This window comes from Takifugu rubripes, chromosome 14 (assembly GCF_901000725.2).
Source record: "Takifugu rubripes chromosome 14, fTakRub1.2, whole genome shotgun sequence".
Lineage (NCBI taxonomy): Eukaryota > Metazoa > Chordata > Actinopteri > Tetraodontiformes > Tetraodontidae > Takifugu > Takifugu rubripes.
The window spans coordinates 13,453,598-13,470,670 of NC_042298.1; the positions used below are offsets into that span (position 1 = coordinate 13,453,598).

A 17,073-nucleotide genomic window follows, 5' to 3' on the forward strand; every position below is an offset into this window, starting at 1 on the left:
CCTCTTGAGGGAAACCTTCATTTTAATGAAGCGGTCCTTCAGCCATCACCTGGATATTCCAGTTGGGTGAAAAAGCAGATTTCTGAAGCGTAGCGTCTGGGATGGGGATGGCCTTCATGCCCCATCTGCTCCAATCGGTGTGACTGCGGGGATCCTGCCTGGTTCTTTAATCACTGATAGTAAAACATACTGGAGGGCATGCTGAGTCACTGGGTGGGGCAAAAAGGAAATGTTTTTCCCAGTTTGGGATCACCAGTGCTCTTCTGGTGGATTAAATTGATAATCAAGGCAAGCTGATAAAGCGATTGTTCTTTTTCGCAGATTAATATTTGATAAACCTTTTGGCAGGAGATTGCTGAAGAAACATGCCGTCTCAATTTTCACATTACATAATTCACCTTTTTTTACATCGTTTTAAAAATAGAACATTACTTTTAGCATCACGAGGCCCCAGCATTTAACCACAGTGCCGTGACACATGCATTCCTTTTATATAGCATTCCTCATAATGCGTTCACTGCTTCGTCAGCAGTTGTTCCTGCGTAGGCATTGTGGCTATATCATCCTACTTTGGATTTATTGCTCTTGTTGCATGTCTTTGGTCTGGTTTTAGCTCTGCTAATATGTCCTGTGATTTGATTTACCACACTCTCTGCCATGTGTTGGTCTGATTAATTCCTCATGAAAAACCTTTTGTTCTTTTTAAATTCTGGTTATGTGACTGCCTCCCCCTCACACGGGTCAGAGATGTTCTCTGACAGAACCAGACTGAAGTGCAACAGCGCAACCTGCTGGACGGAACCTCGTCAGTCACACACGTCCTCCGTGTTTATTTTTGACAGCTTGATTTGCATCCAGTCTTTGCTTTCTTTCCTCCTTTCCTTTCTACCGCACACCCCCTTCCATCTTTCTGTTTTTTCTCCCTCTCTCCACCTCCACATTTTCTATTTACCTCTAATCAGCTGTATGACTAATCCATCTATTCTTTTCTCTCCCAACAGCTGGTGGCTTCACCCGGTACAAACTGTTCCCCAGCAAACATTCTAGTAGGATGACTCATTATTTGTGGAAAAAACTCTTTCTAGAAGGACTATGGTGCCCTGAAAGTTGCTGTGACGCAGCATCGATTAATGTGCAGCAGAGGTTTATGCATTAATGCGCGGCGGCTGGCCCAGTCAAAGCCCCAACAATGCTGCTTGTCATGAGACGTAAATGAAACATCATGCTGTGATTTAGTGGGCTACAAGCGATCAGAGGCCATCTCTATCCAACTAGATGGATGTTCTCTGAGTAAAATCCAAGGATTCAGCCTCCTCCTGCAGAAACAACATCTATTATGACTTCTGGATGTAATATTCTGACTTGTTTCCCGTCATGTAGCAGCTCACTGGACACGAATCCTGGTCGTCTGGAGGAAAAATCCCATGTGTGATCCATCTGCAAGAGATGCTGCAAAGCCAGATGACAGCTGCTCTGGCACCACATGACGTAACCAGTGCACGACGGCTGCACAGGCATCCTGACTGGGCTTTGCTTTGCTTTACCTTTGTATGATTGAAGGTTATGGTTCTTGTTATGTGAACCTGTTGCACTCAGCCATCTTTAAGTCTTGATGCTTCCCTGCTCGTGTCACCACTGAAGGGTGATCAGAGACACTGACCAAGCTGCCAAATCGGATGTATTCCAGTCGCCTCAGGATGGGTTTTCTCTTAATTGGTGCTGTTTTAAAGGCTTTTTTCTTGAGATTTTATTTAAACTATATTGCAATGCTCATGGGACAAAAGGAAATGAGTTGCTCTTACTTCAAAGGTTGTATTTTCTGGATCCTAAATGAAGCTGCATATGATATAATTTATGTCACAAATTGAAATGGATACTCATTTCCTTTTTGATGAATCATTTCCCAAAACCACACTTAACTGGAAAAGACCAGGCAGACACTAAGCGACTGGCCGGTTTCTCATTTGCTCCCCAAATTCAGTCCCAGTTCATCATTTTGTTTGATGGAGGTCACTTTGAGGTCATTTGAGGTGTGGTGGGCGGGGTCGAACTGCAGCATCACCTTAATCCTGTCCAAATCTGTGGAGAAATCAAAGGAAAATCAACATGCAGACAACTAGAAATTAAAGAACTGACAAATAAGGAGATTTACACTGTTGTCAGGGAGGAGTATCAACCAGACTTTATCCCCATCTACTGCAGGAAATGGGTTGAAATTAAATTACAAAGTAAAAGTTAAGTAAAAAGGAGGGTGTGTGTGATATATTCAAAATCGGGTGATTTCACTGATCAATGTGGTGCTCATTTGGACTAAGGTGTAGTCTGAAAGAACTCCAGTTAGACACGTTCTCTCACAAGCATCACAATTAAACCACGAGTCAGCCTTGAGTCTTTCTTTCTCCAGCTCAACAATGAGAAACGTGGGGGTGTTTTTTGAACAGCAGTTCGACACGTGGAGCGGAGCATTCAGTCATTGTCGCTGTCAGCGAGGCCACCAGAGAGCTCCATCCAGTCAGGAAGGAGGAGTTTGACACAAGGAGGTCGAGATATTCCAAGTTTGTGCACTCCCGAAGGAGAAGGCGTCATGTCAGAAAACCCCATGAATACAGAGACAAGATGAGAGACACCCTTGTGAATCATGTATTTTTCAGGGAGTGATGGTCCTGCTGCGGAGTTAACATCAACATTACACTCATTAACATTAACATTAAACAGATTAAACTCTTTAACATCAAACTGACTCATGTTTCTCTGGAGCTAAAACCAGGACTACAGATTTACCACTTCTTAACAGTGCTTCAGGTCAAAAAAAAGTAAGACCTTGCCTCTAAAATCTCTCACACTTTAGTCTTGCGCTTTTCTTCTTTACATTTGAATTTATATCAAGAAAACAAGAAATTAACCGAACCAACAATTTTCCTATCAGTGTAAGGTTGTATGTTAACATTGTCTGAGGAATAGAGTCAGAGCTCCAGTTGTTTCACAGACTGTAAGCAATGTGCTTGTGAAAACATAACTGAAAATTAAAATAATGTCAATAATATCAGCTTTAAATGTGGATTAAAAGAACAATCAATTTGTGCATGCAAGATCTCGCACGATACAGCATTTATTTGATTGTAAAGGTTTTTACTTCTCACTGTTGAAATTTATCTCATCCACTAGAGGGCGGCAGAGATGCTGATAAAGATGTTGACGTCCATCGGCGCTCCAAAAACAGCCCATTCAGGAATTTGTTTCTCCAGCATTAGGTTCTCCCAGCTTGGATGACCTCCATCTGCCACAAGTTTATCCCTATAACTTCTCTGAACTATTCTAAAATTCTGGAGTAATATCACATGCATGAACAGACTCAGATTCAATCATATTAAAACGTGTATTTTTATTTGATCGAATCTAGGAATGTTGTAAATGAGTCTAAAAGAAAAACCTATGATGAATATTTGATGAATATTTACAGCCGAAAATAGCCAAAGTTTGATTTGAGCCTGTAATCTAGCGTGTTTTACCTCTAAAATACGCTAGATGGGGCTGTTTTTCTTTATGTGAACGACTTTTATTCTATAGACTAATATATTTAATATATATATAATCTAAATAATCTAAATTCACACACACACACACACACACACACACACACACACACACACACACACACACACACATAATCTAAATTTCAATGTAAATCTTCTCACTGGCACTTCAAAAATAAAATGGGAAACAGCTGAGACAGTGACCTGAAATATTAGATTAGATTAGATTAAAAGTTTCTTTCAGATTTCTAACTTTAACTAAGCTTTTATGATTCAGTGAAGCAGGAGATGACTGATGATCAGACAGAGTCCTCCTCTACCCCAGACTAGTCTCAGTCATTTCCTTTTTGGCTCGCTCTTCTGCGTCTGTCCAGCCAGGGCCGGGCAGTTCCTGTTTGTGTTCCTGCTGGAACGGGTCACATTTACCATGGAAGGGTTTATTTGGAGAGGTTTTCTGAACCGCAGTGCTGATGCATCATCATCCTTCACAGCCTGAATTCCCAAACTTATAAGAAATGCCAGAAGGTCTTTCAGATATGAAGCCAAGCATCTATGTGTTTTTTCCCACTGTGTGGCTTCTTTAAAAAAAAATAATTAAAAAGCACTTATCCTCCCACCGTTGCTGGGCAGATACAAAAAGCATTCATCCCACTAAGATCTTACAACATTTACATCTAATACTGCTGTCAAAGAGAGGTTCCCTGCCGTGCATTGGTCAGAAAACATCATGATATATATGTTTTTATTTTATTTTAATAAAAGATTAAATAATGGATTTATAATGGTCCAAGAAGTCAGTAAAGTTCTATTTAAAAAAACAAAAACAACTGTCCATCTGCCGGTTGGAGGGGTCAACAGCTCTATCAACAATGTTTCTTAAATCAAACTCTATGTATTATCACTGCTGCTAAAAGGGACAGTTGGTGCTCTGGTTTCTTCCGTCCCCAGGCCTGGAATTCCCATTCCTGGTCTTAAATTAGGTGACTGCTGTCACCATGATATGAGGTATTTCTGTAGCTCAGTTCACGTACTGCTGGTTTTGACCCCATTCTGAAGGGCCAGGAATAGAATAGGCTGAAAAAATGTTTGCTGTGGTTTCTGGAGGGGTCACTTTTAAAATGATCTCATGTTGGAGCCGGGTTTTCTGCCTTCAAGCATGGGTCAAATGCATCTTTCAATCTAAAGTAATTGATTCTTTGATCAGTTGGGAATAAATAATAAAGCATATTGCATAATTTTGCTTCAAAGTGTTGGAAGTCAAGTTGTCCTTTTTCACTTCAATCACGTTTGACCGGGCTTTTGTGAGCTCCTTGAAATATGTTTCAAGTTCAGTCAAAAGGGTTTTTCAGGTGTAAAAAATGGACAGTCCCATCTCTCTCCTAGAAGTCAAATCCACATGAGTCAAGACATGATTGGGGTGAAAGCACCGGAGGGAAGTGACCTCAAGGCTACATTATCACAGCTGCCTGGTTGTCAATGGCAACCGGACGTCTTTAAGGTCCCTGTAGAAAAACACAGAACTGAAAAGAAGTTAGAAAACATTATATGACTCTACCGACAGCTTACTTCCCTTAATATAATGTATTTTTGTATGTATTTTCTATGATCTATGCCTATTTTCTCCTCTCCACTCGTCTCGTCTCGTCTCGTCTCGTCTCGTCTCCTCTCCTCTCCTCTCCTCTCCTCTCCTCTCCTCTCCTCTCCTCTCCTCTCCTCTCCTCTCCTCTCCTCTCCTCTCCTCTCCACCTCTCCCCTACCTCTCCTCTCCTCCTCTCCTCCTCTCCTCCTCTCCCTCCCTCCCCTCCCCTCCCCTCCTCTCCTCTCCTCTCCTCTCCTCTCCTCTCCTCTCCTCTCCTCTCCTCTCCTCTCCTCTCCTCTCCCCTACCTCTCCTCTCCTCTCCTCTCCTCTCCTCTCCTCTCCTCTCCTCTCCTCTCCTCTCCTCTCCTCTCCTCTCCTACCTATTCTATCCTCTACCTGTCCTCCCCCCTTCTCCTCTCTCTCTACCCAGCCCCCCATCAGCAGGAGGGTCCCCATAGATGAGCCTAGTCCTGCTCAAGCTTTGTTCCTATTAAAGGGGAGTTTTTCCTTGCCACTGTTGCTTGTTTGGGGTTAGGCCCTGGGATTCTGCAAAGCGCCTAGAAACAATTTTAATTGTAAAAGACGGTATATAAATAAAGATTGATTGATTGACATAATTAAATGTAATTCAATCGATTCTGCCGTCATCTCTGTGGTCTTCAGTGACGTCAGCTCACGTGATCCTTAGACACAGAATCAGACACATTCCAATCACAACTGTCCAATTGTTCCAAATTTCTCAGAGCAGATGTTTGGAATGCCATTCCGCGGAGCTGGCTCACCCATTCAAATGTAGCCGTCAGTACGTCAGTATGCCTCTGAAACTGTAAGAGATGAAACAGGTGAATAAGTTGGATTTTTCTCGACCTAGTTCTCATCCACATTCTAGATTTCACTTATTCTTGTCGATTTTTGAGAGGAAAAAAATCAATCGAAACCACAAATTCTCGGTACACACGTCCACATTCCTTTAAAGGCCTTATCAGCACATGTAATCCTCCTCCATATTATTTTCTGCAGATTGTGAAGATTTTGTTTATGTCTAGCTGTGTTTCTGTGGGAAGAGAGTTTAAAAATTAAAAGGTACAGAATCAATAAGGGGCATCTCTGGCAGCGACCACCCAGAGAGGTGGTAAAACGCCTCAGAAATCATCTTTTAAAAGGATCATTAAAGCCAACCCTGAAAGAAAAACTATTGCTTCGGCTCACTGATGGTAGTTGGACTTCTGTTCTGAATAATTCCTATTGTAGATCAGCGTTTAAGACTCAATATCATACCGTTTGACTTTGTACAGCTTGTTTCAGCCACCTTGGTCAGGATAGAGTAAATTCCTTGAGCTATCCTTGTTAAAATATAAAGGTGGCAGATTACACACAAAGGCAGAATAGACCTTCCATGCTGTGCCTTTCTTTTCATAAACATAATAGATCCGGTTGATTATACATCAGGGAGCAGTGGCTAACTTTGGAAAGCAGAAATTAAAAAAGGGGGGAAAGGGCTGCTAGTTGTCGCCCCACTGAGCAACAGAGTGCAGCCTTTTCCTGCACCCAAGCAGCCCTGTCTTTTATTGCTGAGCCAAAACAACACCTAAACACAAAGGCCCTCATTTATTCTTCTCGTTGTTCTCTAGAAAAACAAGAAATTATAGGAGAAAAAAGAACAATTAAAGCTCTGCGTGCTAATGAGAGCAGACCATGGGGCCTGTCTTTGGCAGCTGACGATGTTACGGCTAAGCCAGAAAGCCTGTTTGTTTGGTTTAAACTGTTCATATAACAATGCTGTAACCACTTATTATCACTCCTGACCAGAACCCTGTGACCTACTTTAGCTGATGTTCTATCGCGTCAGGATAGAACAGCAGGAGCAGCAGGAGACAACCTGACCATCCTGTGACACTCCATCCCCCATTTTCTTATATGTTCCTTTTGTATATATATTGCTTTGTTTTATCCTGGGACGCTTATGCTTTATCATGTGACGCTTACACTTACGCTTATTGTAATCTTACATGTTCGTGTGCTAGTATAAAAACCACTGCCACACACTTGTAGCTCACACTGCAGGCGTGTGGTTGCCCTTGCAGCAAGTAAAACTGGAGTTTCCATCTCATTCCTCTGATGGCAGCAGCACGGGAAGAAAACTGATCACTTTCTTCCTCCCTAACACTGTTGCTTCTTTATGAAGTTTAAAACATCCTTGTTTTTTTTAATTTTGTGAAACATTGTCATACAAGTTCATGCTTGATGTTTTCTGTGTGGTCAAATATTGTTTTGTTTTGCTAATTGAATCTAAGTCAAGAATGAGTGGATCAAATTTAATTCTTTTCTCTAACATGGGCTGGTTGCTCTGGATGGAGGATCAGGAAGAACCAGCTGGGATGTTCGGGTTGGGATACCGTCAATGTGTCTTTTCAGTTTTGGGCATGTCTGGCTGTGAGGAAACCCAGAAGCAGAAACAAGATGCTGGAGGGATTAAAATCGCCATCAGGATTAGAAGTACCTCAGTGTCCCCCCAGAGGACCAGGAGGAAGATGCAGGGGAGAGGATGATCCTGGCTTCCCTGTAGAAATCTCCATGATGCACATTTTGTTTAATTTTTCTAAAAGATGCACTGTCAAGATCATGTATTCCAGGCTTTTTTTCTCTATGATAAATACATGCTGCAAAATTACAGATTTAAAATAAATAATATGAAAAACGGACCATTTCTATGATATGGAAGATTGATGTTGAATAATTTAATGACCTTAATTTAAAATAACCTTGCGTACCTCTCTGTGGACTGACTATAGATACTCTGGCTCCTTGTAAAGACTTGTTTGTCAGGCTGAAGTGTCAAACTTTACAGTGCATTGATTTAACTCAACTAATCACATGGGAGCAAATCTGCCCCTATTACCTGCATGTCTACAGATAGATTTCTCTACACAGAATGTTTCATTTCCTTTTCTCTGTGAGAATTTGCACACAGTTGTGCATGTGAAGCTCCGCAGTGCAGTCTGGGATGCAAGAGGGTCCTTCTAGCATAAACACGCAGTGACATGGACCCAACTGACGCATTAATGGGGGTGAGGAGGAGTTAAACCAACAGGCAAGTGAAAGCACAGCAGGGACAGGAGAATATAACCTCCGTAGCCCAGATCCCAGAGTTTTTACACTGGCAAGAACAAACACTCACTGCTAACCTCACCTTTGTGAACGTGGGAGGAAAAAAGGAGACTGAAAACTGGCACCACAGGAATGAGACTCTACTGCGAGTCAGCATATTGACTGGAAAAAGTCCTTTCAAAGCAAAACTAAAGCATTTTGTTATAAATGAAATGATTGATCGGTGCTTACAGACAAATTTATTGACAAAAGCTCATACATTTGTGCAATAAAAGTAAAAAGTACAGAAATAAATAAGGAGAAAATGGTACTTCTATAGGGTTGTTATCATTAAATTAAATGAGCACATTCAATCGATAATAAAACCCATTTGATTTCTTTTGTTCCATTGAAAAGTTACTTTCCACTGCCTGGTGCTGTTTTCATGATGAAACGTGATTTGTGGCATCATTAAAACAAAACAAAACACCTAAGAATCTTTCCTGGTTGCTTATTCAGGCCAGGGGCTTCGTCAACATGTCGGTTCCTGCAACTCACTTGTAAAATCAGCCTACTGGGCTCTGAGAAGGTGCAGCATATTATACATGTAAAGACGGTGCTTCCCTCCGGGAAAATGGAGATGAAGTGAAATATATGTGACGTGCGGAACATAAAAGCTGGTGGTTTTTCCTCTTTGGAGTAAATCTTCTAAAACAGGAGTGACTCAAAAAGAAATGTGCTTCAGTGTTTCATTAACAGTTATTGGTCTTGTGCTTTAGAGCTTTATCAAAACAAATGTGTCCTTCATTTACCAATTCAGCTTTTAAAAAAATTAAACAACAAAGATTAACCCAATAAAGGTCCTCTGTGATACAAGCTTTAGTGTAAAAGCACACAGTCTGAGGATAAGGCAACAGTTGTTCCTACAGATTTGGCCTACGACATCCTGATATAACAAACTGAACTCCAGTGTGTAAAAAGAACATTCTTGACCATGATATCACAGGAAACACTGCATCCGTCTCTCCGTACGCTGGTCTTCACTCATTCATCGGGATGGTTTTGATCCCATGTGCGTTAATGTAAGTAAGGAGGACTTTGGCTCGCCTCTCAATGACATCGATCAGCTTGTCAATGCCCTGCCGGCCTCCCTGGCTCTCCCAGTAATGCTGGTCCAGGAACAGCGACTGGAGGAGCTTCACCCTCAGCTTTGAGCTCTTCAGCACTGACACCGCCTGCTCTGGAAGCCTGGAGATTCAGGAGGGAAGAAATGCAGATTTAACTTTATAGATAAGATGTATTCATGCCATATGTGAGATGGCTGCCATGCAAAAGAGACAGCAACAGATGGTCTACAAACCAAAAATAATTCCATATTTTGAGAAGTTTTGTTTATGAAACAGCATGTTGTTGGTCAGTTAACTGTACTGAACTTGTAATGCCAGTCTGGACCAGTTCAGAACAGTCAACTGATCCAAGTTCTAGTCTGCTCCAGATGTTTTCATTATTCTGACGGGCCAGATGCTTGCTGCAACTTGAAATGTCAAAGATCATAACAGAGTCCATGGTGAATTACTGGCAAATCTGTTGCATGTAGTTATTAATAACATAGGATACACTCAGACCATGAGTAGCTCCACTCAGATCCAGGCAAGCTCAGGCACCAGAAACGTGTCTCTATCAAAGTATATTAAAAAAGATATCTAGGTCTGCTGTTAAAACACATGTTCTTATCCTTCTAAACATGTAATAACATCCCTGTTGTGATGAATGAAGGCTGCAGAAATGGAACCTCAGGAGGTCAAATTAAAAACCCGTCTGTGTACTGTAACATTAAAGTCAGAGCTTCCTTTTATATTCTGTTTCTAAGTGGCGGCTAAGGCTGCATCTGAGAAAGAAGAATCCTAGAGAGTGACAGCAAGAGCAGGTGTCTATGATAAATGATAAAAGATGGCCTTCGAATGGCAGAAAGACTCCAGCAACAAGTAGCTGCACTGAAAGGGATTTTTACAAGTGGCTTCAAAGGCCAGACAAATGTTAACAGTGTTGACCTGTTAAAAATGGCAGTCGCTAATGGGTGGTTGATAACTTCTGTATTTAGACATTTTTTTTCTTTAAATTTCTGCTATGCTGACAATCACTGGCAATGTTGATGAAAAGCTACAGAGGATGGAATAAAAACAACATCTCTGTGAAGAACACAGATGAACTGAGTGCTGGAAACACATTTAATTATTATACCACAGAAACAGATTCTCCATTTATGTGCTTACAGGCACATTAATGGTATATTTTCACTTCACTGCGATCCAAACTTACTCTTTTATTCCTTCCAGGAGTCTGAAGTCCAGGTTGTCTTCGTTGCGATCAAAGAAACCTTTGTTGTAGGTGAAGACAAGGTGTCTAAGATTGTCGCTCTGCCGGATGCTTTTCAGCTGAGTGTGGTTCTGGTCCCCACATTCAGCATGGGAGCCAAGCCGCACACACAAATCCTCATGCCTTGGCCTAAATCCACAGCAACTGGGGTCCAAACGGTTATGAATCTAAGGATGAAACAAGTAGGATCAGTATGTATTCGTAATTTTATCCATCTATATGAATACTGTAAATGCTGCAACTTGGGCTGGATAAATGTGCATCTTTGGCCATTTGGTCTCTGTCAACTGCTGTGTTGCCTTCAGGGAGCCCGGCCCCTTCTGGTTTGATCTTACCCCTCTTTGAAAACCTCTAATTGTCTTATCAAGATGGCATCCGCTGCAGATCCTGATGAGGATCAGCACGCCAAGCTGGCTTCTACCCAAGCTCGTTTCCAAGGTACTTCTGAGGTCTTAATGAATGCTAATAACCTCTGGAAGCTTATGGTTCAAATCCCAATCTGGGTGCAACACATCCAGTATGAGCCCTAAAGCTACCTGACTACTTTGTGAATATTGGAGCCAAATCAACCCGGATGTCACCCGGATCAAAAGAGTCTAAGATGCTGAGGAACCCAACCTGTTGAGAATTGGGCTACTGAAAAAAGATGGGGACGTGGGTTTACAATATGGTATGTATACTATCATAACTTTTACATTTTTTAATCTCTAAAGAGTGTAATGTTAAATAACTAAAAGGATTTGGCGAAGAAAAAAAAGAAAAATACAGAAGACTGTAGCACCTCACAGCATGTTTAATAAGCAGTAACAGCAATTACTTTTGATTGGCATGTCCGCTCCAGGGCCGTTATTAAGCTTATGGGGCTGGCTTTCTCTCATGTAGCTCAAAATTCTTCCACCAGGACCCGGCGTAATCCCAACTCCTGCCACAAAGCACCAGTCTGATTTTTGTTCCCATGCTTGAAGAATTGTTGAGCAGCGGTACCAATACTGGTGCATCCGAGATGTCTTTTTTTCTTTTACGTCAAACCAGGATTATGTCAAATTACCTCCAAGATATCTGGCAGTTACAAGAAAAAGAATTCCAGGTGCCATGTTTCCACGCTCCATGGCAACAAACAAACTTTTTACAGCTCCCAGAGCTAATGCCTTATTTTAATCTAAAGAATAGGATTCTAATTTTAAAAAAAATTAATCAATTTATAGTTACTCGGGTGGAACAGCAGAAAGTTTAATCACCCTATCCTCTAAAATAGAGATAATTGATGACTTGATAAGTTTGTTTATTTGAGGAAGAGCTCTATCAATAAAAACATAATAAATAATGTTCAATAAAATTCAGCATTCTTTCTGAAAAGGCATGGGTTGACCACTACACTGCTGACCATATCAGCAGTGTAGAAAGAAAGAAAAAAGAAAGAAAGCCCTAAAACATTCATGTAAGAGCAACAGAACTGACTGCTTGATTCATGTTCTTCACACAGTGAAACAACTAAAAACCTGTTTATTACCTGCAGCAAAAAGTCAAAAAGTGCTAGCTTGCTCCACTCGTAGTGATGGACAGTGGAGCAGTTGGAGTCAGGCTTTGTGCTGGAGCGTTTAGGCCTTAAACACCTCGCTTTCAGGGTATTCTGGTACTCTCCCCAGGTCAACTTCACAGCAGGGTGGCCCTCTGGCTGGACAGATGCATCCCATAATACAACAGGGCAGGGCTGCCCATCTAAAAGGGGGGATATAAGACAGGTCTGTCATTAGTTCTGGTAAATGTTAAATCTGTTTTTTTTCTCCAAGGCTTTTTTTAATCCAGGAAAAGATCACAATTTACCGCAGTGCTGACTGGTGGCTGTAAGGTTACATTGGCAAAAAAGCTTATAGACTAAACTAACTAAAGTTAATAGACTATAAAGTGACCAAGGTTGGCTGAGCAAATGTAATCAGTCTTCCCTTGTGGTGCGAACCGCTGCGTGCGGGACCATGAGCGTCCGCACTCACCGCAGTCCGGGCATTCACGCTGACTGATGGGTGGGTCAAAGGTCACACGCTGTACAGCAGCAGTCAGCAGGGTGAAAAGTCTGCATTTTATTCCTTGACCTACCGTATAAAAAGCCGAACTTTCTGCTTACAGCCGGTAACGTCCTGTTGAGTCCCAGCACCCTGTCCAAATGAAAAGCGAAGACCTCCGTATTGTCCACGGGGCTCCCGATTCCCCCACACTGCCCTCCGCATAAATTGCTTGCTTCAAAGAGTTTGTGTTTGCCAACTGCTTCGCTCTCAAATATCAGCAGAGACGGAAAGTCTCCTTGAGGCATTTTTTTGATGCGGACAACTTTGGCGTCTGCGAGGAAGCGCATGGCTTTCACGTCCCCTGCGCTGAACCACGGCGGTGCATTTGGACTGTAAATTCGAATAGAACTAACGCGAGAGTCTGACCCTGGGTTCAGATTCAGAGATTTATAGTCAACGTCCAGGGTTTCTCCCAAGAAAGTCTCTTGTGCAACATTGCGCCTGTTTTCGCCCGCGTTCCGCCCCAAAGTGCCAAACTTGTTCTGCGTAAAAGGTGACCGAGTGGGCTGAGTCCGTCTCACTTTCCTCCTCAGTTTTGGTCTGATGGTTCCCCGAATGTTTGCTGGTTTCAGGCGCTTGGACTTCAACGTTATGTACACCACGTTGGGCCGCGTGGGGAGCACACTGGCGTGTGAATCCACCGTGTCTGGTCGCGCATTATCCAGAGGGTACAGCCCGCGGCGCTTGTCTTTGTCCTGGTAGTGTTGGGAGTATCCAAAGAGCGCAAAAAACAAATAAAGACCGCATAAGCTCGCGATGATCAGACTTCTTTTTGAAAGAGGGGTCCTCCAGAATCGGCTCGTCGCTTTTGAAAAAGGGAAACGCAGCCTGTTAAAGCGGGAGCTCCCCATTAGAACTCAGGATACGGTCATGGTCGGCCGTCTTTTTTTGCGCAAAACTCCAGCCAGGAGGAGCCCTGAGCTTCTCATTTTGAAAGCGAGATGACAGTGCAGTGGGTGTACTGTACTGTCTGGGAGTTCAGCCTCCAGCTCTGCGTGAAGAAACTTGACTTCTTTTTTCTCCTCTCCTTAATTTTTGTTTTCTTTACGACTGCATAGAATAGAAAACAGCCTGGAGACTAACTCTCTTGTCCCATTTAACTGAGGGAAACTCATGTTTCCACACAAAGACCTGCAACAATATTTCACAATCACAATCACACCTGCCCATGTATGGTCTATTTGACCACATCTTAAACATTTTAGTGGCTTCCGTTTAATCAGGATGCTGCATTTACCTGCTTGCGCTGTCGGCGCCTCCTGCTGGTCTCTTTCCTGAAAAATTAATGGCGTGCACGTTAATGGCAAAGTGGAGACAGACTCCGTTAGAATCAGGTTAATAATTAGCTCTTTTCTCTTGTGCCCGCAGAGAGGTGTTTGAATGGAGACCCTTTAACTGGCCTACCTCCTGCATTTGTTGGTTTATTGGTAATCACATTTTTTTGTGCTATTTTCACAGTTGGATCAGTGCTGAAGTGTCATTTAGATGAATAATCAGCAACACCTGGCAGGCGTCAGTCACCACCGGCCTCCAAACCCAGCAGCACCACGAAATACACGTTTTCAACATGCCTGCGGTACAAAACACATTTGTTTGTATCTGTTGCATTATTTATAGTGAGTTGTGGCATCGCTGCTGCTGAAGATGGAGGTAAGGAAAATGTAATTTGGCTATGGTGACAGGTGAGGAAGACCATGGTGCTCTTTGTCCCGAAGCAGCGGGGTTCTATTTGTAATTGAAAATATCATGAGGTGCCAGCCGTGATGAAATTGCTGAGCTGGATCTCATCGATTTCACCCTCACTACTTCGTTACTATTAGAAAAACAGAGGCAGGAGATGGTGAAAGCACCTTTTTTAAAAAGGGGGAAAAAGTGGGAGTTCTGGGAATTAGTGTGAGGACTTGATTTGAACAGTGGTCTTGTTTAAAGGTCTGCTTGCTCAGTGGGTAACCTAACTTCTACCCTTATACAATGCTTGGAACTCTGTGGGCTAGAGGTACTTTCCCATGAAGCCCTGGGTGACACTGTTCAGCTTCTAGTAAATGCACAAAAGTTGACGGGAACATATACAGTGGGACCTCTACGTACGAAATTAATTGGTTCCGGAAGTTGTTTCGTAACCTAAAAATTACGTAAGTAGAGACGCGTTTTCCATGTAAATGCCCTAATCTGTTCCAAGCCTCCAAAAATTCAGACATAATTTTTTTTATAAATCATAAAAATGCATCAAAACATGTAACAAATACATGTTACAATTAGATTACCGCACAATAAATGTAGGAATTCAGTGCAAGGCCTCTCCAGGAACAAAATGAACTTTATTACAGGCTAATCTTACATTAGCTGTCATTACTAGCAACGAACGTTAACACTTGTGGTAACAACGCCATCTAATGGACAAACATGCGAACACCCACAATAAATAAAAGTGAAATGAAGGCGACGCTGGGATACACACAAACTTGTACATATTGACGTCCCTCCTAGCCAATGGGATGACAGGAAGATGCTAGGCGATAGCCAATGGCAGAGCAGCTACAAGCACGTTTGCGTTCGCTAAACTCCGCGAGCTGCGAGTAGCAGTGGTAGCGTATTTTTGCCTTTCGTATCCTGAAATTTCTTTCGTAACAAGAGGAAATATTTTCCCGTTGAGACGTTTCGTAACCTGAAAATTTCGCATGTAGAGCCTTTAAGGTTATTTCAGTTGTTATGCTATTTTGAGGTTAATTTAGGGACGCTCAAGTTTGGTGTCAGCAGGGCAAGTTCAAGCTGAGAACAATAATGCAGTTTTTGATGTTTCCAAAGTCTTTCCAGACATGATCCCAATCGTCATTAATATCCCAGAGTATTCGTCTAGTTTGATCAAACTATCAATTTTCTATCAGTGGTTTCTTTGGAATTCGCATTTTCCCCCACATGAGCACAATTAATCCACGTACGTGTAGTCCTGCCCAGCAGGTCATCGCTGAGCATTTTCTGATTTTAGATTAAAATGGTGTTTCCATATTTAGTTGGTTTGTCATCGGAGGATGTCTCCGGGTCCATTATGAATTATTCGGGAGCTGTATTGTGTCATATTGGAGTAAAAATCAAGTGTGACATTGAATTCTCAAACTGTTGCTGTTCTGGCTGATTGCCACAGTGGCCTGAGGTTATTTTTTTTGGAAGAACAGTTGTAGAACTGCACCACAGCTCTGAGCTATTTCCACTGTTAATTGACACAATGAGATTATTGATTATTTAATTCTTTTCTTCTGCTTAACCCAATTTAGATTCAGAAATTCCTAAAGAGGTCTTTGAGATGTCAGTCAAACACACGCATGTTGGTCCCGCTAAAATTTGTATTCAGGTTCATTATCGCTGCTCTGGATCGATATCAGCAGATTGAAGAGGAAGGGATTCATGTGAGCTCACCTCGTTAGCTGAAGCTCAAAATACAAATAAGGGAAGGTCAAAACATGAGATACAACAGTTACTCAATGCCAAAACACTGAAATATTGACCCAAGACCTCATTAAACATGTGCATGTTTGATTCACCAAAGAAAGCCTAAAGCTAAATGCATCACTGAAAGCAAATAAACTCACAGTGAAGCTCAGAGCAACAGAAGCATTTTGATTTTTTTTTAACCTTTTGTTGTTCAATAATGTCACTAGTCATAAAATTCCTCTCTGTGTATTTTTCTGTCTTGATAAAGTCTTTCTTTTTTTGCAATTTGACCATTACCATGTCTGACATTGGAGAGTAGAAACATTTTCCATCAATGGTTATTTTTGTGATGTGCCAACCTGCCCCCACAAGAGTTTACTAATCTCTATTAATAGCTGAGAAATTCAATACAAAACAGAAAGAAAATCATGTGCAGGAGCTTCTTTTTCAAACCAAACACACACAGACTTCTATGCAAATGCCACATGCATCTCTGTGGGAGTGTCGATACTTCCAGATGCTGACTGAAAGCAGGCTCCTGCTGCTAATGCAGAACATTTCTCCTCAATGTCAGGCATAACGAAAAAGGAAATTACACATGGACCTGGGCAGTTCAGCCATTATTTAGTAGGAGTCATTTACATATAATCGCTCCCACATCTCCTCGCATCCAGAGTCTAGAGTCCAGAGCCCCCCGCCCCCAAAAGTAAATATCTTCTAAATTTAACTACCGGGAAGTATATTGTTTTGATTTTTTTTAAGTTGAATTGAATTGAATTGATACAACAGTGCCTGAAGACTTTGGTGGGCGGTGGTAGCTCAGTCTGTTGGGAACTATGGTTTCTGTATGAGAAGTTAGGGTTGTGTTGCTTTGACTTTGACACATCCCCCCCCCCGCCCCCCCCAAAAAAAACCAAACAAGCAAAAAAAAAAACTAGGAGATATTTCGTTAAATAGAGCAAGATGGTGAGCTGGCACAAGGGGCTGGCTGGAGGAGGAGTAGCTA

The 17,073-nt window shown here is 42.0% G+C and overlaps 1 protein-coding gene across 3 annotated transcripts; it reads right to left on the minus strand.

Annotated features, from left to right (window-relative positions):
- Positions 1–8,442: 8,442 nt before the first annotated feature.
- Positions 8,443–14,104, minus strand: gask1b (golgi associated kinase 1B). Of its 3 annotated transcripts, XM_011610955.2 has the most exons (6): positions 14,043–14,069; positions 13,876–13,912; positions 12,670–13,769; positions 12,086–12,294; positions 10,519–10,742; positions 8,443–9,447 (listed from the first exon to the last, which is right to left on the minus strand). In XM_011610955.2, exons 3-6 carry the CDS (start codon positions 13,487–13,489, stop codon positions 9,240–9,242), a joined length of 1,461 nt encoding a protein of 486 aa, XP_011609257.2. In that variant the 5' UTR covers positions 13,490–13,769; positions 13,876–13,912; positions 14,043–14,069; the 3' UTR covers positions 8,443–9,239. The 3 variants fall into 3 exon arrangements, with proteins under 3 accessions (XP_011609257.2, XP_011609256.2, XP_011609255.2); XM_011610954.2 differs by having other exon boundaries at positions 13,876–14,104; XM_011610953.2 differs by lacking the exons at positions 13,876–13,912; positions 14,043–14,069 and having other exon boundaries at positions 12,670–13,856.
- Between the last annotated feature and the right edge of the window lie 2,969 nt (positions 14,105–17,073).